At 42.3% G+C, this 24,337-nt stretch overlaps 1 protein-coding gene across 3 annotated transcripts in view; it reads right to left on the reverse strand.

The window, feature by feature from the left end:
• GLRA3 (glycine receptor alpha 3) overlaps positions 1-20,694 on the reverse strand; it is a 78,678-nt gene extending 57,984 nt beyond the window's left edge. The window contains exon 1 of one of the 3 annotated variants that reach the window (XM_077934181.1): positions 19,971-20,694. In XM_077934181.1, the coding sequence (XP_077790307.1) occupies positions 19,971-20,041 (71 nt within the window). In that variant the 5' untranslated portion in view covers positions 20,042-20,694. The remainder of the gene's footprint in view (positions 1-19,970) is intronic. The other 2 variants (XM_028744431.2, XM_077934182.1) reach the window with 2 other exon arrangements.
• Positions 20,695-24,337: the final 3,643 nt, after the last annotated feature.

Genomic DNA, 24,337 nt, shown 5'->3' on the forward strand with positions numbered 1-24,337 from the left:
AAGCAAAATCCACACTTTTAATCAGCTTAAGCATCCAACATTTTTGAGATTCAAAAATGATGTCTTTGTAAGAATGAGCTTAAATGATAATTGTTGAAAACTAAATTGAGAATTTCATTGGTACTGCTTTCCATATTTCCTTTACCCTAAATTAACCAAACATATTTTAAGAGAATAACACCAAATGAGAAAATGAATATATAGTATTTTTAAGGTTGCCATCCTAAGCAAATATCAGTGGAAACCAAAGTTGTGGCTTAGTAGAAAAAGGTTGTACCAAAGCCCTGTTAATAAATTTCATCTGGGATGCCCAAGAAGTGAATGACTCCCATTGTGAAATATATTTCCATGGGAGATAAACCCTATTCAGGAGTTCAACTCATGAGTAAGTGGCCCAAATGCTACAACAGAGGTTCTTACATGTGAGTAAGGAGGAAAGCTTTATTTAAGGCTTACAATGGCACAGGTCAGGCTATAGGTACAGATTGCCAAAAGCACAGCTAGAGAATTTAAGATCAGCATCAGGGATCTAAAACTAGATGAAAGCTGCAAAGATGTCCCAACAAATGGTCACACCTCCCTATCAGATTTTGAGTTCAGCTGTGGCGTGCTCTCCCTGTGAGACCGACACACTTGGAGGCACAAGCTTCTATGAAGAGCATGTATCTGTTACCAACAGCAGAGGCAGCCCTGAGTTTTCAGTGATGGGATGGAGGTCAGTCCCACAAGCTGAGGTACCACTCCAGCTGCCCAGACTCCCCTCCTGGTAGGTTAAAACCCTCATCCATTGCTAGGGAGCAGGCTAGGCAGCTAATGGGACTGCCTACATTTCCCCCAACATCTAAATGCGCAGGAGGCCACATCTTCCCTCTCAGCCTGCTCCCCACCTGTGGTCCCTTCCATGCCCTGCTCCTCATTTTCCTCATTGGACAGCAACAGCTGCTCCACTTGGACTCACAATAGTAGAACATGGGAGTAGAAGTGAATACCTTAAGCTTTGGCCCCTCCCTCACCTGCTACAAGCTGTGGCCTTTTCCTATTCATGGGGGCTTCCTGCACCACATATAATCCTGATTTTCCAGAGCTCCTCTTTGTGTGGGGAACCTACACAGTTAGGGCAGCATTCCCCAACCCACAGCAAATGGTCACCCTCCAACTTGCTGAGGGAAACAGCAGGGGTCAGAGAAAGCACATTCTGTTTGCCACCATAGCTTACTGGATGTCCACGGGAAGACCACAAGCTGAATTTGAGGGTAATCACCCTCTCTCACTGCTGTTCTCCAGTCATTAGTGTTCAGAGAACTGCCTCTGTTGATTCTGGAAGTAGCATACAGTGGTACCTCTGGTTAAGAAATTAATTCGTTCTGGACATCCGTTCTTAACCTGAAACTGTTCTTAACCTGAGGTACCACTTTAGCTAATGGGGCTTCCTGCTGCCGCCAAGCCACTGCTGCACAATTTCTGTTCTTATCCTGAGGTAAAGCCGAGGTACTACTTCCGGGTTAGCGGAGTCTGTAACCCGAAGTGTTTGTAACCCAAGGTGTTTGAAACCCAAGGTACCACTGTATAGCCACCATTACAGCATTACACAAGAATAAATTACAAGACTGACTGGTAATGCATACAAAGATTCCCCAGTCACCCACTGATGACCTAATCCTCTGTACTTATGCTGTGTTGTATAAATAACATACAGTCGTACCTTGGATCCCAAATGCCTTGGCTCCCAAATAAATCAGCTCCCAAACGATCAAAACCCATAAGTGAGTGTTCCGGTTTTTGAATGATTTTTGGAAGCCTGGCATGGCTTCCACTGCTTCAGATTGGCTGCAGGACACTCCTGCAGCAAATTGGAAGCCACGCCTTGGTTTCCGAATGGTTTTGGGAGTCGAATGGACACCCAGAATGCATTCTGTTTGAGAACCAAGGTACGACTGTATAGGAATGGACTTGGAAGCACAGCCATGTAGATATATTCACAGTGTTCAGCTGGGTTTACATCCATTTAAATGGGCATAGATTGCAGCCTCAGAGTCTGAACATGCAGCTGAATGCAAGCAGGTGCCAATAATTAAGTCTCTGGATGTTGCAGCAAGAGCCACCCCTGTTGGGTTTTATGCGTGAAGGTGCCTATGCAAATTTGACTGCCAGTCATAGACTTTGAGGGTGTGGCAGAGAGAAATTGGGTAAAGCGATCAAATCCCATTCCCTTTTACGCATGTTGGATCAACCATTTGCACAGAGCTACTGCTGTATCACAGATTAAAAGTGTTCCATGTACTGCAACCCAATGTCAAGGACACCTCTTAATGTCAGGGGGAAAGCATTAGAGCTTCAGAACAAGATGCCACCCATTATCTTTCATTCTTGTCTTTTTAACTTGGATCATCCTTCGACATGCTTCCTTCTGAATCTACTTCAATGGTTTGTCTCAGCCATTTCCCAGAGCAACACAGATCCATTTCATACAAACGGTGAAGTAGGTGACTCCATATGAAAGCTCGGCCCACAGGAAAAACACATAAAGTACCTCTGCATCGTGTGACTTTTGCTGCTTACACACTACAGCTTAAATCATATCACACACAGCTCCCTAAGAGGCTTTGCATCACAACAATTTGGCACGGTGGCAGCAATGACACCACAAGAGTAAAACAAGTATTAAGCCTCCAGTGACTACTCTTCAACCAGGCCTTGGGCTGATTAATACTCTACAGCCTTTTAAGTGTGTCTGTGGGAAGGGGGGGGCGTTATTGTTTTGTTGTTTTGGTTTAATTATTTACTTGTGTTTTACCCTGTATTTTATTGTGTGAACCGCCCTGAGATCTTCTGATGAAAGGCAGTATATTAAATAAATAAAAATAATAAAATAAGAATCTCTTCTACATTTTACCTGTGTCACACATTTCGGGGGGGGGGGGAATACATCATTTTCTTCTAAATCCATTTGAATGACCCTACAGCTGTGCTTCTAAAACAGTGGGGCACATGACCCACTAGTGGACCTTGGTGCCACAGCCTACCCTGCCCTTTGCTATTCCACCCCCCTTTTGCTTGGACTAATGCCAGCATCATAATCTTTTTGTATGCTGAGTAAAAATGGCTAGAATTCAAAAGAATTTGGAGGGTAGAGGAAAGTCTTCTTCTTCTGAGGCGAGAAGGTGCTGAAGGAAAATTGAAAGTGAGATAAAATGTGTGGGTGGCATTCAGTTCTTGTCCAGATTAGATCAATTGAAGTTAATGGACATGGCTAACTTAGATTTATTATGGTATGTTCTACAGAAAGACAGCTTACCTAAAACTGCCAGCATAGTGCTTGAGGTGTTGTTATGCACCCCATAATCTGGATAAAACAATATCTCCCCTGAAGTAAACTCTTCACCCCAGAAGGTCATATGGCACCCGATTGTTCCAGATAACTCATTGTGCACAAAGTTCATCTTCCTTTAAAAGAAGCCTCTGCAGTAGAATTACAACTAAAAGCAACTCTCTCCCAGGCAAAATTGTCATCTTGGCCCAGCATGAAAAGTGTCATTTTTAATATCTTGCTCTTCTTGTGCGTTCTGAACTCTCTGTGACATTCTAAAGGATGTTCACATACACAGAAGATCACAGTCCCAGTATAACCTATTTCAACTACAATGTTAGTTTATTTTAATTTTAAATAGAATTGTTTGTAGTTCCCCTAAAAAGAATCTAGTCAATAAATACAAAGAACGATTACAGCAGTCTGTGCTGAAAAGAACCCAAAACACCCCTGAAGGGGAAAGAAATGTAATGTTTGGCTTCATACTATTTTTTACAAGTGCTTGACCCTCTCAATGCATCACTTATTGCTCATCACAATATTACTCCAGTTACTAGGAGTCATGCCTGATTAATAAAAAATGTTTCTTTATGAGGCACTCAGTCTCTGCGGTTGCTTCACCTGCTCCCGAGCCTCAACACTAAGAATTAGGTGTGGTGGAAATTTAAAATAAAAACCAGCCTATGTTCTGCACAAACTCAGGCATTTTTGATTCTTCATATCTGTAGTACATGACTTGAGTCCTGGCACTGAACTGAAAACAACATGTCTCTTCTAGGCCTAAGTCACTGACACAATGCTGTTGCTTGAGTGCAAAACCAAATGATACCAAGAATCATAGAGTTGGAAGGGACCCTGAGGATCATCTAGTCCAACTCCCTGCAGTGCAGGAATATGAAGCTGTCCCATACAGGGGTCAAACTTGCAACCTTGGCATTATCAGCACCATGCTCTAACCAACCGGCTGACATACAGTTGGAAAGGACCTTAATGCACAATGGAAACAAATATGTTGATGCTGAAGATCTGTGCTGAGCAATAGCTCAAGGACTTCCAAAGTTTATGCCACCACAAGGAGTATTTCTCTTCATATGACAACAAAAATTCCTGGATAATGTGCCTAATGTTTCTGTTGCTCTAAGGATCCTTCTAAACACCTCCAGTATCAGTGGCATGTGGTAACCGCAGTTTCTGAAAGTGCAAACTTATAAGAACTTACATATGCTCAACAATGTTTCAAAAGAGACTACTTGGTTTGTCAATTATATCATTTGAACATGCTCAAGTATCAGCCCTTGACCTGAAGGAACTAGTGGCCAAATTAGCAAAGGAAAAGGCATGCAAAGTGATATTTTGATGTGCCTAAAATTGAAACTTTTTAGAGACAAGATGATTCAAAAAGATTTGTGTGCTAAAACATCTTCTTCTGCATTTGAGAAACATAATAAAAGATTGTTGTGTTACTTATTCTTGCAATTTAAATGAAATTTAGCAGTTTCAAGTTTTGTGCTTTTCATTCCCCCCCCCCTACAAGGTATCTGTTTTTGAAAATTGAAGATAGAATCAGTGGCGTAGCGTGGGTTGTCAGCACCCAGGGCAAGGCAAGTAATTTGCACCCCCTAACCCAGGTAGGGGCAGAGAGCTGTGAGTGCAAGCACGCCCCCCCAGATGTTGCACCCGGTGTGGCCGGCCCCCCTGCACCCCCCACGCTACGCCACTGGATAGAATTCTTTTTAGGTGGGATGCAAGTGCTTAGCCTTGCCTAGGGCACAAGATAACCCCGACAGCTGCACTGCACACAATGCATGTCAGAGAGATGACCATCCAACTTTCCCTAACATCAAGGAATCATTTACAGCATTCTGAGGTGCTGTGAAGGAGCCCACCTTGGACCTAAACACCCATATTTCTGGTTTGACTAATGAAAGAGCAAAGCTTCAGCTTGAATGCTTGCTAAAAGCTGGAAAAGACTTTTCAGTGGAGTGTGATAAGGGAATTCATGGAAGAAACACATTCAAGCACAGGCAAATAGGCAAGTACTTACAGTAGATGGGCATTAACAACATCAAAGTTTTATAAGCAGTGCACTGAAGGAAAAACTGATATCAGTTTATGTCTACATCTGACAAAGTATCAGTCTTGTATGGGCATGCATATTGAATATCAAACATGTATACTACATCTGAAGAACATACCATACTATACTGGTCTGACCACAGCTGGAGAGGACATCATTCTTGAATAGCAGTTAGGAAAAAATGACAGCCACATGTTAAGAAACTGTCCTTCCAAACAGAAACACCCCAAATAATATCAAAGTCTGCTGCTGACAAAGAACTGTGAAGAATACTGCCACCTGTATTTGTATTGTCCATTATTTAAAAAAAAAAAGATTTGCAGCATATTTTTAAGGGCAGAAGAAAAACAAACAAACAAGCTTAGGTACTAGTTTCTTCTCCCACCTCTAGATTAGAGACTGGAAGCAATACAGCAGTAAAGTCACCATAAGTGCTTCCTTACCAAGTAAAATCTTAGTATTGTGTTGTTATGGGTTTGGGGTGTTCAACTCTATGCTGAGACCCACCAGATACCCTCACCTTGTTTAGCTAGCCAGTTGAAGCCATTCCCAGGGTGTGGCTGCTGTCACGTCTAGGAGCGACAGGGGAGAGCTGAGTGCAGGGTGGGGACCAAAGGTGGACAAACTATCCCAGAAGGAGTATGATATGTCACCCACCGAAGGTACTACCCCTCCCTGAACACCCCATACACCCCAAATGCACAAGCAACATTCCAAACATATAGTACATTGTCCAGAGGCCCCATCCAGCCCCCACAAGGACGACACACAACTAGAAATTTAGTTCTTTATTGGCAAAGCACTAAATTACATCAGCTCCTAAGGCACAAGAATTACATGCAGCACTCCTACTAAAGAGCTTGCTAGGCACGTCCCTCTTCAGACCTGTGCTCCTACCCAACAGTTGGAGCAACAGCGTGCCATGCCCCCTTCAGCACATTTAAACCCCCTCCTCTGACATGGTGTGCACAAGTGTGGCATTCGTACGGAGCCCCTGGTCGTTTCACAGACTATTGACCCATACACCACTAATCTGCTGCCACCAACCAGGTTCTCCTTGGTAAATCACCCAGTCTCAGTCTCAGTCAGGTTCTCAAGTTAACAACGAAGATTGTAGTTTATTGCAAACACAAATAAACTTTAAATGCATTTGAAACGCTGTTACCCTTTACGCTCTTAGTCTTATTTTATCCTGTCTCTAACTCTTCTACCTCCCCTCACACAAGAACCAACTGCACTGTCTCTCTATTTCCATCTGTCTTCCAACTGCTTTAACTCCCATCTGCTTTTCCCCAACTGCTTTTTCCCAACTGTCTAAACCTCTGGCTAAGTCTTTTAAAAAACGGGTAGGCTCCACCTCTGGCTTTTTTATTGGTCTACCTATTAACCCTTTCTCTCCCCCTGTACAGACATGTCCAAAAGAACGGGCAAACGCCACAACAAGCAACCAGCAACTTCTCCTGCACTGCATCTCCAGCTGTTCCTGAAACTTTAAGCCCTTCCTTGTCCTTGGAGACAGTGGGGGAGACGATGGAGGAGATTCTAACAGCCCAACTCTCTTTGGAACTGCCTCTTCCACCTCTGTGCCTTCCAGCAACTCTTCCCCCACCTCTGAGTCTTTTCTCCCTGCTTCACCACTCAAATCACTGGCTCAATTCTCTGGATCATTCTCCTGCCCCTCTGCCTCCTCTGCACAACCTTCAGATTCCTGCCTGTTCCTGACATAGGAAAATGCAAAAAACAACAAAACAACAAAACAAAAACACCCCCCCCCCCAGCTTTTCAGGTTTTTAGTCCAGTGTCACAATGACTAAGTTATATATGTTTAGCCTAGATGGTAGATTTGCTAGCCTAGCCTAGCTCCACTGTAGGTCACTTCTAGTTACTGTAACATCGGCAAGTGAAGGAGTAAGTAGAAACACAGTTAGCGGCTATGTATTTATATATTTGACAGAAAAACAAACTCGTGCAGGGAACCTTAACAAGGAACTAATGAGACATATTTTGCTCACAGATAGTTTCTGTGAAGAATTGCCCAGTTATATCACATGCTGCCTTTGCAAAACAAGACTCTTTAATGAGTGGGTGCACAATATAAAGGCACATTTCTTTATTACCATTGCAGTTACAGCTTCCATTAGTAATAATGCAAGTTTTATATATGAGGAAGGCATGTAATTATTCTCCTCATGTTCTGCATATCTTTATTAGCAGCTTTAAAAACAACACAACACTTGGACTTCAAGTGTTTAGGCAAGCCTTCACCAGCTTGGTTCCCTCTAGATATTTTGGACTACAAACGCCTACCAGTGAGAGCCAGTGTGGTGTAGTGGTTAAGAGTGGTAGACTCGTAATCTGGTGAACCGGGTTCGCGTCTCCGCTCCTCCACATGCAGCTGCTGGGTGACCTTGGGCTAGTCACACTTCTTTGAAGTCTCTCAGCCCCACTCACCTCACAGAGTGTTTGTTGTGGTGGAGGAAGGGAAAGGAGAATGTTAGCAGCTTTGAGACTCCTTCAGGTAGTGATAAAGCGGGATATCAAATTCAAACTCTTCTACCAGCTCCAGCCGTCACTCTCATGCCTCTGTGGGGTTGGCAGTCCAATGCATCTAGAGAGCAGTTGGTTGGCAATGGCTGGTCTTAAGAGAAGGTAAAATGGAAACTGGATGGAGGTCACCAAGAGAATTTTGGCTTTGGAGAGCTACATTGTTTATATGAATGGATGGGAAACATTTTAGTTCCTCTTCCATGCCAGAGATGTGGACAATAACATTTTCTAGCTTCTTGGATTTCAGCAATATGCCAATGAAGGTGAGAAGGAAACACTGCAGCTGGGTTCCTCCCATCAAAGAGATGAATGAAGGTGCCCAACCATACACCTTTCCCCACAGTTGTAGCCCCTGGGCAATATACAAATATGGTCTTGTCAGAAGCCATCACCTGGCTGATGCTTGGTGGTGCAGATCAGGACCTTCTTAAAGAATTGGTGGGCACTGGAGGCCTATCACATCTGGGGAGTTCTCTGGGGCCATAGAAAGAGATTTCCCCACTCCTGCTATAGGTTATACTGGATGTTCTTAGTACCATAATGGAAGGCAGGGGGATCCCATGGGATTTAAACTTAGTGAAAAGCAGTATGTAGAGCTTGTAAAATAAAATAAAATAAAATAAATTTTAAAATGCTGGTTTTAAAAGCTTAGGCTATATTAAAACCAAGGCTATTGATTTTTTCTTTACAAATGCATTGCTATTTCATAATAGCACATTGATTCCAAATGCTAGAAAATTAAACTCCTCTGAATAATTAAACAGGATGATACTGTTTGGTTAAACATTATAACATTATTCATATTTTGAAGAGGAGAGGAATCCCAAAGGCTCCGTCGATATAAAGTGTTCCTGACCAAGAAAGGGTGGGTGGGAGATATCATCAATAAATCATGCTGCACAGAGCTACAACTATTCCATGTTATTTATCAAAATCTATTCTCATCTGAGTGAACTGTAAAACTGAAATACTGCAAAAGGCAAATTACAAGGCTCTCAATGCAGCTGCAATATATATTTTCTTCTTTTGTTTTAATTTATTCCTCAAAGTGAAACAGGATGGTTTAGATCAATAAAATTTGAAGCCATGGGAATGAAAACCCTTTCATGTTGATTGTGTATGTGTGTGTATGAAAAAAGGAGAAATTATATATGCTTCCTTTTCTCATTGTAGAGATGGGCAAGCTCTCCCCAGTTTTGGATTAATTTAGAAGTGATACAAGTTATTAAAGGGGGGAAAATCAGCAAGAACTCAGATTATTTTCTGAGACAATCCAAAGCTTAGAAAATGATCCCACCCCCTTTTTGCCAGACCTACCAATTGCTCAAACAGCTTCCCTCGCAGTCCCCAAACACAATCCCCCTTTCTCTTTATTTTCCAGTGAATTATCATCTGATGCTGAGCTTGGAGAAGGTTGCTGGCATCTTGTAATCATTTACCAAAGGTGTCATGGACTTTGAAGACACTCAAACTCAGAACGAAAGAGAGAAAAGTGCTAAGAGGAAGGCACGTTTGACAAACCCTCACCATGATCAACTCCCACCCAGAAACGTATGTCCCCATTGTGGAAAGACGTGTGGATCCAGAATTAGCCTCCACAGCCACTTACAGACTTACAGCACATTTTGCTCTGATTTCTGACATGCTACCACATTCTATGCAAAACAGAATCAGGTGATGATGAGTATCATGTTCCAGAATCAATGGGGGAAAGCTGGGGCACTTGCTAGACCTATCAATGCATCCCAATGTCATGGCTGTGATGAGTTGTGGCCAAGTAGCCTTTGCAAATGTTACAACACATTTTTTCATAGGGCTACTCTTGTAGAACAGATGAAAAATGTAGGGGATATTGGATCTTCTAACAAAAAACAAGATGGATGAATAATTCTGTTGATTTTTGCAACCCCTGCACTGGCTCGGTCTTAAGAATGAAATTTAAGGAGCTGATTCTTACCATTAAAGAGCCCTTGTGTATCTTAAGAATATCTCCTTCTGTAAAATCCCATCCACCCATCCACCCACCCACCCACCCACCCACCCATCCATCCATCCATAAAGATCTAGTGAAGGGGCTCTTTTCATATCCCATCTATGCTGGAGATAAAATTTGTGCACGAGCAGCATCTTGTCCATAGAGATCCCAACCCTTTGGAACCAATTGACTTACCATCAGAATAAGACTAACCTTAAAATTACAATGAAGCAGCAGTGATGCATTCTGTTATTGGAAGACTTTCTAATGCTGTACACTTCATTTTTATGACCCATGGCTAGTTAGTAGCTTTCTGAAAATATGGCTGACTTATAATTCCTTATGACACTTAAATGACTGTTGAGTTTTTAAACTCTTATTTTATTACTTTGTAAGTGACTTAGAGAAGTGATGATGTATTTCAGTTATCGATAACTGAAATGTGGGGCATAACAGTTTTAAATTAAACTCTGTCTTGAATACATTGGAGGCCCACCAAACTCAATAATGTTCAAAGACAATTCAATAGAAAGATAAATCGCGCTCCAATGGACGGTGGAATTAGTGAGGAATGAATGTTATAATATCTTTACTTCACTCTTCAAGGTGAAGTTTAGCCCAGTAAAACCAGCAATCATTACTGTTTGGAAACTTGCATTAATACAGGAGTTAACACTTATTTTCTCTGTTAAGTTAGCGCATATATGTGTTATGGGGAATATAAAGTGGGCAGTTAATGTGCATAACAACTTGCCATTGTGCACCTTTACCAGGCCTCATAGAAAACGTGCAAATAATTTGTCTATGAAGAGGAAATTGTGCAAATTTCCTGGTCAAAATAAATAATCTCCTGCCAGAGCTGGCCTATGAATGATGTGGGGAGAAGCAGCTGCCTCAAATTGCTGAGATGCAAGAGGTAGCATTTCCTACCCTACCCCACTGCTTCAACCACTGGTGGAGAAGCTCTGCTTTGTTGCTGATCTACAGCACCAAAGCTTTCTGGAACACTCCCCCCCCCCCTCACTTGCCAAGCTTTGGCAAGAGTGAAGTGTTCCAGATGCCCTTGCAGAATTCCCACCAGCACCACCCAGCAGAAAATACTTTGCAAGGACTTTTCCCTGAGGGAAGGGCAGCCACCCCTGGCTCCAACAGGCTCCTGAGAGCATGCATATATTGCCCTAATACTGCACATTCCTCTGTCATTACGCATAATCTCTAATAGGCACATTCTCCATAAGACTGCAAATTGGCCAGTTATTTTGCACATTAACTGTTAAACTTACATTGCCCTTAAAATATTTATCTGAAATATATTTATTTTTAAAAAGCAAATAACGTTGTCTTATACAGTGGTACCTCGGGTTAAATACGCTTCAGGTTACAGACTCCGCTTACCCAGAAATAGTACCTCGGGTAAAGAACTTTGCTTCAGGATGAGAACAGAAATTCTACTCCGGCAGCGCGGCAGCAGCAGGAGTCCCCATTAGCTAAAGTGGTGCTTCAGGTTAAGAACAGTTTCAGGTTAAGAATGGACCTCTGGAATGAATTAAGTACTTAACCCGAGGTACCACTGTACATGGAAACATACAGTACATTTAATTACTCATAATCTGAATTGTGGGCCAACCATACAATTATCAGACATGCACATCATGTAACCCTTTTACCAATAATTATTAATCATATTGACTTAGCTAATAGTATGTACTTTATTCTTTGTACACTGTGTATATTACTAAATGATCTCAATCTATCTGTTAAAAATATTTATGTTGCCTTTCATCAATACAAGAACCAGAGTGGGGAACAATATAAAAAACCCAAACCTATAAAAGACGCCAGTAAAACCAAAGCCTGCTTCTTAAAACACCAGTAAAAGAAGACAATTTTAAAAGGGTTGACAGAGGTGAAGGCTAAAATAGATATATCTTTATGTATTGAAGTGGGGGAGCATTCCACAAACGGGGTGCCACAATGAAATGAGCAGAATTGACAGTGGAATTCAAGAAAGAGTCCCCTTTGCTGCTCCTAAAGCATGGACAGGCTGATAATAGTGAGGAGCCCTTTTCAGGTATTTATGACAAGGGTGAGAAACTGCACCTGGATGGAGACCAGATCATTCCAGATCATTATCTCTCTCACCACCCATATGCCAAGTTGGACAGGTGTGCAAGTCTGACAACTGGGCGAGTTAGACAGGTGTGCAGGTGACCCTTTTTTTGCTTGCATGATTTGAAATCAAATTGTGAGGGCAAAGGCATTACCCATGGTCTTGGAAAGCCCCATGGAAGCCCCACCTCTAATCAGCTGGACAGCAGTGCTTGCAACCCTAATTTTGACTGAGTTGGCTTGGCTGAAATGGCCTTGTGGGCACATGGGAAGACCTGGTGAGCCTAATCAGACCTTCAGGCCAGAGCTTGCACACCCCTGATGTGGGGCTTTAAAAGTAAGCAGCAGCATCTAGTATGGCACAGTTTACTGCATCTTCACGCCTTGCTTCATAATTTCACTTTCCCATAGGGAAATTAGTATTATTTTGGAGGAGTTTGCACATTCTTTGATTGCTTTTCCATGCACAAGTCCATGTAGTATAGAGTCATCAATATCTAAAGTCCTTAATATCTAAAGCTGAAGGGATCAAAACTGACACTAACTTTTGTATTTTTGTTTACTTAACTGGTTTGTGGTTTGGAATTCTAGTGACATGTGTTGTAAAGAATAACAATATTATTTCCAGAGTGACTCACCTCTATTTGTAGAGCAAGTCAGTTAGCTTGGAACATATTAAGAATGGTTAATAATAGGAAAATGAGTTTAGCACAGCATGAGGTGTGAAATGTAAATAGAAATCCAAGCATCATTTTAATTTGGTTGTCTTATAAACTGCCAAGTCCCATGATAGTTTCCAGCCTTGGCTTTTTCTTCATCTGAAAGATGAACTATTTCACTTAGACTTTCCTATGGGCAAGCCGATAATGTGTGTTGAGTCCATGTGGGCAGAATGTGGAATGCAGAGAATTAACAAGGTCTTATGTACCATAGAACAATCACATAGCCACTCTGTAATGTGTCAAAGTCTGCATGGAGCCGTTCAATTTCTAGTTTTGGCATGGCAGTCCCATTGCTCCCATGACTTCAAGAAGAGAGCTTAAGCTAAGTTCATTTTCACTGACTTGCCTAAGATGAAGTCATCTGAAATCTGCAGCTTTGGTCACATTTAGTAATTTTATTATTAGGTTTAAACCTTTTTGTACTGGACATTCAAAATTCAATAGAATATTTAAAAAAAAAAATCACAAAACCATTTAGAAGCCTGTACTGTGCTTCTAAATGAAGCTTAGGCAGGAGCAAGATGAGGGGAACCATTTTAATTCCTTTTTGAATGCTTTGTAGGTTGCTACCTTTGTGGCCATCAGAATTCCCAATCCGCTTGCTAGTGCAGCAACATGACCAATGGCATTATGCTGGTAACAGACATATTCCTGACAGTTGTACAAGTGTAGCAATCGACTGTTTGCATGGGCATTGGAGAAAAGATGGTGGGATAAACTAGTACAGGAGATGACACATCTGTGATGCACCATGACAGAGGCCTTGCCTGGTCGCCTGGCTCTATGCAATTCTACACGCCAGTTGTATCAGGGTAAGCCATGCTAATGGGATTTAAACGGACAGGCAGCATAGTAGGCCAGAATTGCTTCACACAGAATGCCTCTGAAGCTATGTCCTAACAAGCCTCGGTGTGCACTTCTGCAGCTACTCATATCTATACATCAGAGTGTGAAAGCGGAAAAAATCAAAGGAGATAACAAAATACTGGTTTTCCAAAAGCAGAACAATCCTACTACATTTTCTTTTTATATGAGATATTGTTAGACCAATTTCTGAAACGTATAAGGAAACCATAGCTGACAAAGAATTTGAAGCCCTGACCAAGATTTGTGAAGAAAATGAATAGAATGTGAAAACGAGCATAAAGATTCGTGACAGATTAATTGTACCAATCCTTAGCTTTCTTAATCGTAAAGTAGTGGCAGTAGCAGACAGCTATATAGGAAATACTAAACAATGAACTAAAAGAATAATGGCCTATATCATGTTTTTCCTGTAAAAAACATAGTCAAATAATATGAAAACAGGACAATCTTTTCTCCAGTTTTCAGATTCCCCCCCCCCCAACAAAAGCATTAACACTATTAATGGGAAGTATTTGATGGCACATCCCTCCCCTATATTGAACTTTTGGAATTAACTTTTTATTTCTGGCTGAAAACCTACTTTAAATGCATCTGCAAAGTTTGAAGGCCTTAGAAATCAAATACTTCCCCTTAATAGTGTTAATGCTTTTGAAGACCTTAGAATGGGTCAAAACATTAGAACAAGAACAATAATAAAACCATAACACAACCACAACCATCCTCCAACTATCTGTAAACATAATAATACACAAGCCAGACATGCAGAGCTGTTTTCGGGGGGGGGGGGGACAACAACTAAAAAACAGAGCAGAGTCCTTCAGGTAACCAAGTCCTAAACTGCTCAGGAATTTATATGTCAAAACAAAACACTTGAATCAGGCTTAGTAGAGAATAAGCATCCAGGACATGTCTTTTCAGACTGGTGTTACATGGCATTACATCTATCAGGTCCATCAAGATCCTGGTATCTGTATTTTGCACTAGCAGCAATCTCCATATAGTATTCGAGGGCAGCTGACATACAGCACATTGTAGCAGTCTAGATGCGAGGTTACTAAGTAGAACATAGATTACTGTCGCCTGGCTATATCTATTGAGCCATAGCTGAAAACAGGTCCTCTGACCCTTATACTTCTAGCAACAAGGTAGAATCACCTCTAGATTATGTACAAATGCAGATTTAGGACAATGTGACCGGTTCCCCAACTCAGGGTGCAGGGGCCAAAGAGGTGTCTTCTGGCCTCCTTCCCAAAGTCTAGCTAGTGCTTGCCCGGCTTTGGAAAGAAGACTGGAGAGCTTTAGGACTCTGCCAGAGCCTTGTGCCTCCTTCCCAAAGCCCAGCATCCCCTTTGGAAAGGTGGCTTTGGCCCAAATTTTAGCCTCACACAGGGTGCCATATTACCAAGGTCCCCACCCCTGTTATGCACCTGGTCCTTTAGGTGCAATGCAGGCCCATTTAGAACATGCCTAATTCCTGCCTACCTCTTGCTGTTCTAGCTTCTGGCTTAGCTGCACGAAGCCTCCGCAGGGCAGCGGGGAGCCTTCATCCCGCTCCCCTGTGTAGGCTTCACGGGCTATCCCAGAAGCCAGAACAGCTAGAGGGAGCGCTGCCCAAAGCCTCCTGAGCAAAGAGGGAGGAGCGCTCCCTCTTCATTCAGGAGGCTTCTTATTTCTTGTTTCCCTCCCCTAAAAACTAGGTGCGTCTTATGGTCGGGTGCGTCTTATAGAGCGAAAAATACGGTGTATGTTTATTAAAGTTTTATATATGTTTCAGAATTCAAAAGAAATAACAAAGAAAATTAGAGATGCTAAAATATGCCCCATTGAGTCACAATAAGCGGTTTAGCCTAGAGCAGGGTTTCCCAAACTTGGGTCTCCAGTTGTTGTTGGACTACAACTCCCATCATCCCTGACCACTGGTCCTGCTAGGTAAGGATGATGGGAACTGCTGTCCCAAAACAGCTGGAGACCCATGTTTGGGAAACCTATCCTAGAGCAACAATGGGGAACCTGAGACCTTCTAATCAGCCCCAGCCAGCCTAGCCCAGTCCAGCTACATCTGGAAGGCTGTAGGTTTCCTATTCCTGATGTGGTTCGGAGCCCAATATACATTCATTTTGAGATTTGGTTCCTATTCCTGAAATAGTAACCTTCTGAGCAGGTCAACTATATATGACCTACCTTAATGTCTTCCCAATGTGAGGCAGTCTTCGCCAACCTGATGCTCTTCAAATGTTTTGGACTACAACTCCCATCAGTGTTGGCCATCATAGCCAATGGTCAGGTATAATGGGAGCTGTAGCCCAAAACATCTGGAGGGTAATAGGATGACAAAGACTGGTTGAGGTGTGTGTGTGTGTGCGCGCGCGCGCAAGCTCCCATGTTCCCTATTTCATTAAATAATCTAAATGTGATACTTCGGTATCAACATCAGTGCTTTTTATTGCTCAGTATTCTCACTCATGGGGAAAAGGAACATAAAGCACTATCCTGGGCATGTTGCCATGCTTCTTATAGTAACTATTTCTAATTATGTTTATACAAGTATATTTATACAACGTTTATAAAATCTTGCAGTGTGGAGTGCTCCAGTTCATGAGTTCAGCTAGCCAACCATGTGGTCTTCTAGGCTACTCCATTCCATTCCCTGTTCCAACATTTAGCATTCTATTACTACCGAGCATTCACAGTCCTCCTTTGGCTGTTTAGTCCCCCCACCCCAATATTTTTGGTAGTTCTGCAAACCTTGGGGACCCCTGGGCATACAGATACTGCTCTCTTGTTTTTCAGTGGCCTTGAATTGGCTACAGTCTTTTCAGCACCCATCAGATGAGTTTGCTATTAGAGTTTGTGATATGCCAGAAATTTCCATCCACATAATTTCACTCAGTCTCACTTCACTCAGGGTGTTGTAGTCTTAAAACTGCACAAACTCCTTCCCTTCCCATCTCATCCCATGTCTGTCCTCTGTCTTTTATTTTGTTCTGTAAAACCTTTAATTATCGTAGGATGAACACATAGTGAATCCAAAGCAGTGAGAATATAACTCATGCTTTGTATGGTTTGGTAAACAGCAGTCTTATATTTCACACAGGGATGCATTTAAAAGACTATTTCACCACACAGAATACTGCAGCAAAAAAAAAGTCTGCTTCTGGAGATTTTTCACATAATACATATTCTGGTGAATTTCTTGTAAGAATGGTTGGATGAGAACATACACCTCCAAGTGAAAATTAGTTTTAACTTTAAATTATAGGATGATAGCTCTTATATTCTATGCTCCTACGTTATTGCTCAACACACCCACTCGCTCCATTTCCCTGTTGTGACTCAAGAACAGATCCCTCCAACTAGAGGTCACTCTCACTTGTCACAAACACTTTTATATGCGTCATTACCTCTCAACTATTGTCTGAGATTATTTCTCTCTCACTCAGATAGGGGGCTGAAGCATTGTGGCATCTATATATAAAAAAAGCAAAATGTACTCTTCTCATTATTGTTGGCTTTTTTAAAAAAAAAAAGAAAGAAAGTATATTACCTCTAAGTTTTGGCACATTTGCGAAATTTAATCCAAAATTAGAAATACATTTTCCACAAAAAGATCAGAGGTATTGTCTACTGATCTTCAGCATATACAGGTCTGCTGGTCCCTACGTATTGGACATGGAATGGGGTGATGTTAGGCACATTTGACTAATTTTGAGACTACTGCCTCTACTCTCCAAACAAGTGGGGCACATGGCAACAAAGCAGGTGAGGAGTGTTCCTGTTCTAGGTTCAACCCATGACCTCTCTCTCTCCCCAGTTGTTCTTTTCCCATCCAACAAGCAGTTAACATTCCATGCCCACTGAGCATGCTCAATTGTCATTGAGATGGTATGCCCCTCTCCATTTTGGGGTTTTCCTTGGGCTGGGTTGAGGGGTTTTTTTCTTCGGGGGAGCAAGCTGGACATGATCTCAGTCCCATTGTATTCTTAATTTTTCAGTTGATGCCTACAGACAGTTCTGTCTCCAGTACCTGAGGCATTAAGTAACTTCTCAGTGTTATCGAAAAAGTGACTTACTCAAATAGGTAGACAAATACAAATATCTTCTTGTATTCCAGGCATCCCACTCTGTTGTCCCCCCCCCCAGTTGTATGGTTACCCCCCTCTCATCATTTCAACATTCTGTCCCCCACAAAATTAAATATTGTCAATCCCGGAACCTCTCTCATTCTCTTAGAATGGCAATGGCGCCCACCAGAGAGGTGCTGGAACCCACCTGAGAAGTGCCAGAACTGAGTTCCTGTGAGTTCCCCCTGAAAAAGCCCTGCCTGTGTGTATCTCTGGGTTCTGCTGCGTCTGCAAGTATTCCGTCTTGTGCATCAGTGGTTCACATAAGCACAAACGTGGGAAGACTCAGATTACTATTAGCATATAGACTAGTACCTCACTTTTTAATAGTATACCAGGAATTCTCTCACTCTAAGAAAAACCAGGTGCACCTACGTCCCATTGAAGTAAGTGGATTTTAAGCGTGTGCACTTTTTATTTCAAGAGATTTATATACATTTCTTGCTTTTCCAAATAGTTTTTGTCATACATTAAAAAACACATCTGCTTTAGTAAAATAAAATTAACAGCTAAAGCTAAAATATGTGGCTTGTAAATAACATGCCAATGGCATATCTAGTGAGGGCTCATTTCATTTCATTTCCCACTCTAGCTCTTCATGTCCTCACAATGTTGTGCACTTTCCCTATAACAACCTGATTAGGAGTTCTTCCCTTTGACCCTCTCACCCTTCCTAGTACCATCATAGCTATTATCTTTTAACCAGAGCTTGATCATTTTACCAGTCTGCGAAAGTGAAATTAAATGAGTCCATCCTGGCTGGTGGTCAACTGAAGTTATAACCCAATAACCTCTGGAGTCAATATGAACTTGAAATGAGTTGGGGGTGCAAGGCTTCAAGTATAATTGCCCTGTTGACTTCTGCTTCTCAGAAATGCACCTAGTATAGTACCACTGAATAAAAATGGTTTAAAGAGCCCTTTGTAATACCCTTTCACCAAGTTGAGAATGGAGGCTCAGTTACTTGTTTTGTACATGAGCCCTTCAAAAAAACCAACAAGATTTATCTTACCAGCCATGCCATAAAATAATCACCAGATCTACTTCATACCATTCCCTTCCATTAATGTTATAACCATCATGACATTGAAGCACAACCTAAAGATATTAGTTTTGCATTTCATAATGCAGATTAGCAGCTTAAGAACATGCAGACAAACATGCAGAAGCTTCAGGTGATACTTGCTAATTTCAGGGGTCCCTCCATGTTTTTGTAGCACAGCTCATGAATATTTGTATGTGGAAAAGAATTTCACTTACACAACAGTTTTCTTCCTGCATGTTTCTGTGCATGTTTTTGAATATGAATATGTGCATAATATTTCAGCATCTCATGCATGTTTGTCATGTATGCTGTATGAAAAGTTCTTCAGATAAAAACATGAATAGCCTAATATTTCTGTTATTTTGGCATGCTTTTCTTTACAATAGCTGGGTATCACTGTTGTGAATTTTATTTTTATCATGAGGGTTATATATATAGCTTGGATACTCCTTTAAGTCCTCACTTAGTTCTAGTTTTTATGGTTAGGAACTTGAGTTGGATTTTAAATAAGTTAAAATTATTAGATTTAAGCCAATTTTGATGCATTTTATTTTAATAAAACTAAACTGGCTTAAATTCAAACATGTAAACTGAACTGTGGAATGGGCTATAATCATTATTTTTAGGGTTCTGTGTGAAATATCCCAAGTGAGAGTGGGGCAACCCACTAAAATACACATTTGAATATCTGACTCAGAGAGCACACAGTGTAGTTTTGGGGAAACCATCCAATATCAAATTCTTTCTTTTCTTTGTGAAGCTGGCAGCTATTGGGACCTGGGATTGGCTCTTCGGGATTAATTGTCATATATTTATTTCAGTGTGAAAGAATAACAGAGATATTTCTAGTTCTCAATAAACACTGTACAATTCAAATATTGCTCAGTAATATTCTGTGCTTCGTAACAGAATAGCGGACAAAACAGGATACAGAACTCCAGGAGAACCAAACTTGGGGAGGGGGATGCGAGATTTAAACGTCAGGCACAGGAGTACAAAACAACAATGGTATGGGATGCAAGAGACTATTGCACAACAGTATCAGAATGTCCACATAAATCTCGCTTGCTAGTCGACGTCTGTGGGGGCATTACGAGTGGAAGAGGCATTTCCCACAGCAGCTCCGTCCATGAGTCCCGTTGCCTCTGCCGCGCAATCACACCAAGTAAGGCACATCTGGGAGACCTAGCGGAGACTCACCTGAGCAGCACCGCAGCTTCCCACAGATAGAATCCCGAGACAGCTGCACGCAGGTATCTAATCCGGGCCATGATATGGTGAGGAATTCACAACCTCCTCCCAAGCGAACGTGTCCGAGTCATGAGGGAATCCAGGAGGGAAAGCGGAGGAAGGGAGAGTTCAGCCTGAGAGCTCTTGGAGAGGCTGCCGAGTGTTCAGCACCTCGGAGAGCTCCCCGGAACCCTCCAGCACCTGTAAATCCAATCGCGCGAGGACGCCTCTGCCCCGGGTCGTCTATTCTCCAGCGCCTGGGACTTCGGGCATTTTGGGGTGGTTGTTGTTGGCAACCAGCTCGCCAAGGGTTGCGCTGTGCATTTAAAGAGAGAGGCTGATCCCAGGGGGAAAGACCAGGCAGTCGAGCAGAGGCATCGGGAGAAGCGAAGCGGCGGCAGGGAAGACCTACTTTCCGCCTTCGCTTCCTCCGGTCCTTCTTTCTCCGGCCAGAAGCCAGCTCGCCACATTCCTGAACACTGGGAATGTCACGGCTCGGGAGGGGAGGAGAGGGGAGGGGGAGGGGGCGGAGACGGAATCAAAGCAGTGGACTTTCCTCAGCCAGTCAGGGGAGCTCCCAGGACGACGGAGCAGATAGGCAGAGCTGCCTCGCGAAGACGCAGAAAGGGGCGCTCGGTGGGAGCGCGTTTGCACAGAAGCACGGGGATTGACGAGGGATCCTCTAGGCAAGGATGCTGTGGAGAAGGACGGAGGAAAGGATTCCCAACCGCCTCAAGGAGGAGGAGGGAGATGAGGGGAAATGTTGTTTGGGAAGGGGATTGCTCTTTACTGTTGCGGAAAGACAAGAAAGACCTTGCCCGAAGGGACACGTGTCCCCTTAGTGCTTTGTCTCTTCATGACGGGAAAGTTTATGTTGTGCAATGGTGTTGTGGAAACAGTGGTCTCTCTCTCTCTCTCTCTCTCTCTCTCTGTGTGTGTGTGTAAACATCTGGAACAAATGTGGTGAGGTTGTCATGATTCTCCGGGTCGAAGATGTTGATGGATGACTCGCCCTAGAGTTCAGAAAGAGGACTGTTACAGCCAGTAAGTGTGGCCAGTAACCATCAATGTCCAGCGCAATCAGTTATCTAAAATGAAGAAGGGAGGGAGAAGGATCGGCAGTACAATCCTGTGCATGTTTGCTCAGGAATGTCCTACTGTATTTAGCAGGGTTTACTCAGTAACTGAGGGACGCGGGTGGCGCTGTGGGTAAAAGCCTCAGCGCCTAGGGCTTGCCGATCGAAAGGTCGGCGGTTCGAATCCCCGCAGCGGGGTGAGCTCCCGTTGCTCGGTCCCAGCGCCTGCCAACCTAGCAGTTCGAAAGCACCCCCAGGTGCAAGTAGATAAATAGGGACCGCTTACTGGCGGGAAGGTAAACGGCGTTTCCGTGTGCTGCGCTGGCTCGCCAGATGCAGCTTTGTCATGCTGGCCATGTGACCCGGAACTGTCTCCGGACAGTGCTGGCCCCTGGCCTCTTAAGTGAGATGGGCGCACAACCCCAGAGTCTGTCAAGACTGGCCCGTATGGGCAGGGGTACCTTTACCTTTACCTTACTCAGTAACTGATTTCAGGATCTCAGCCCACATGTGTATATTGGTGGTGGAGCCGCTTCTACTGTTATCTTCTTTGACAAAGCAACATGAACAACCTTCTTCTCTGCGGATGGTTGGGATGCATACAAATTGACTTCTGCTCTTTTTGGTAGCATATCAGTTAAATTATAAAATTAGACCAATTTAATGACTTGGTTTAAAAAACACGCACACAGGCAGAGTACTCAAATTTGGTTTTAGGCATTCTTCCTCACATTCATCTTGGGCAATGAATCCACCCACTACAAGAATAATGTTAGAAATTGCATTCCATTAAAATAACATTCTATTATTTTAGGCTGCACTGCTAACTCTGTACTTGGATATAAACCCCAAATGAATTTCAATGGAACTTACTTCTGAGCAGGCATGATAAGGATTGTGCTGTTAGTTATGTAAACATTGGGGGCTGGCCAATGTTGGTTATACTCAGAGTAGACGTACTGAAATCAACTGGGGTAAATTAATTTCAATGAGTCTTCTTTGAGTAAATGTTAGTTGGATTCAATCTCTTCTTTTTAAGAAACTCTGAACTGGCACTTTAAGAGAAATGTAAAAAATTCATTCAAATTAGTTTCTACAATCAGCTTTGATAAGCATGTGCATGTATCAAAGGTGAGAAAAGAGGCAGAGAACACATCTCCTCATATTTGGAGTACTAACTTTTTTAACTAAGCCATTTAATTTGTCCTGTTTCCCATAGAGACTTAAGCAGATGTGTTTTTCTTTTCACAGTATTAATTAAAACTACTATCAGGAGGTTTCTAGTGTAAATAGGCTGCAGTTATAATTTATATACACCATCCTAAGTATGCCTTATTCAACACTATGGAAATTCTTAAAGCGAAAGCATGTTGTAAGTGCTGGTTTTTCTCATTGTTAAATTCACTAGGCATATTTTGAATTGGTTCACTGATTGCCTTGTTCTTTGTTTTTAAGCTTATAGAATGGGGAGCTTGTGGAATGGGGAAATGTCTGCAGTATTGTATTAAAAAAATCTCTTTGAACACACACAAGACAGAGGATGCACAGTACATTCAAACTTTCCATATTTTACTGGTTTTGACTGTGTAGTCACAACCTATTTGTTTGTGGCTGGGATTGAGAATCTGTGACACTTTAGATGTTGTGTACGACACTCACATCCTTTTACTGCTTCTTTCATTGTTAACGCCACTAGACATATTTCCTGGTTAACTTCTTGACCATTGGCCATAATGGTGGCAGCTGATGGGGTGGAGGCCAGCAACTTCTGGAGGGACACAGGTTTCTCATACCTTAGGGTATGATCCAGGCAAAGTTAAGCACTTAACACCTACTGGGGAAAGCATGTGCTCTTCACATGTAAATCAACTGGATTTAAAAGTACAGTGGTACCTCAGGTTAAGTACTTAATTCGTTCCGGAGGTCCATTCTTAACCTGAAACTGTTCTTAACTTGAAGCACCACTTTAGCTAATGGGCCCTCCTGCTGCTGCCACGCCGCCGGAGCACGATTTCTGTTCTCATCCTGAAGCAAAGTTCTTAACCTGAAGCACTATTTCTGGGTTAGCGGAGTCTGTAACCTGAAGCGTATGTAACCTGAAGAGTATGTAAGCCGAGATACCACTGTATACATCCCCCCCCTAGGTTGTATACTGATTTGTACTTTTTATTCCTACACCAACTCATAAAAACTAAAACTGACAAAGGATCAGAAGAAAACCTAATCAAGTGCCGAGCAATGCCTGGGTTCTATTGGACTGCATAGCTGTTTACATGGATCCAAGGAACCTTTGGGTTTGTTAGCCCTGTGCTAGATAGTACACTTTTTAAAAACAACAACAATAAACTAATGGAATTTTTCAAAAAGACAAAGCATGTTATTGTATAGGCCATGGGTCTGCTATTCAAAGGGGGGGGGGATCCAAAACTACTTCTTGAGTTCACCTAAAATTTATTATTATTATTAACCAGGGTTTATTAGTCAACTGACTGTAATACATACCAGTAATCTTAGTGCCTGGAGTGTGAGAGCAAGCTTCATTCTTTCATCCTTCTGTAGCAGCAACATAAATAAGTGGGCAGCAGAAAGTTGGAGACTAAAGGAAGGGAAGGCTGGAAAGGTTTCAGTTTTTCCTCAGAATCAAATCTGAGCTAGAATATAATTTAGGTAGTCAAAATACTAACCACAAAATACTAACCATCGCGGTCATGTGGCTGTTCCCCCTCAAAGTAGGGGGCAAGTTGACACCTCTGATTGCAGCTTGCTTGGTTGTTTTGTTTAACTAGGAAGCAAACCTTATTCATCTTGAAGTCACAAAGGTGATGTGTGCGTGTAATTGAGTTCTGTGATGTGTCTTACAATTTTCCAGCTATCATTTATACACACAAAATTGTTCCAGTGTTTGGACAGGGCTCAGAGTACTCTCCCTGTTTCAAGTGTTTGCTAAAGCCCACCTTAAAGATTAAAATTCCCACACAGTGCCATCTCAACCCAACTAGCTATGAGAGACTACTACTTTATGGAATGATGGAGAACAGACAGAATTAAGCACTTAAAGGTCCAGGCCCACAGAATTTCTAGGCATTATCTGGGCATGAGCAGTTCAATTCTTGGGCACCTCCTTGAAATCTAACCTCCTTAAAATCACAGTGGACTTTTGTGATATGGCATTACAGCCCTCCTGCTATTCCTGAACGCCAATTCCCATCAACACAAACAAGCATAAGATGATGGGAGTTGTAGTGTAACAACCTCTTGAGG

Source organism: Podarcis muralis, chromosome 9 (genome assembly GCF_964188315.1).
Source record: "Podarcis muralis chromosome 9, rPodMur119.hap1.1, whole genome shotgun sequence".
Taxonomy (NCBI): domain Eukaryota; kingdom Metazoa; phylum Chordata; class Lepidosauria; order Squamata; family Lacertidae; genus Podarcis; species Podarcis muralis.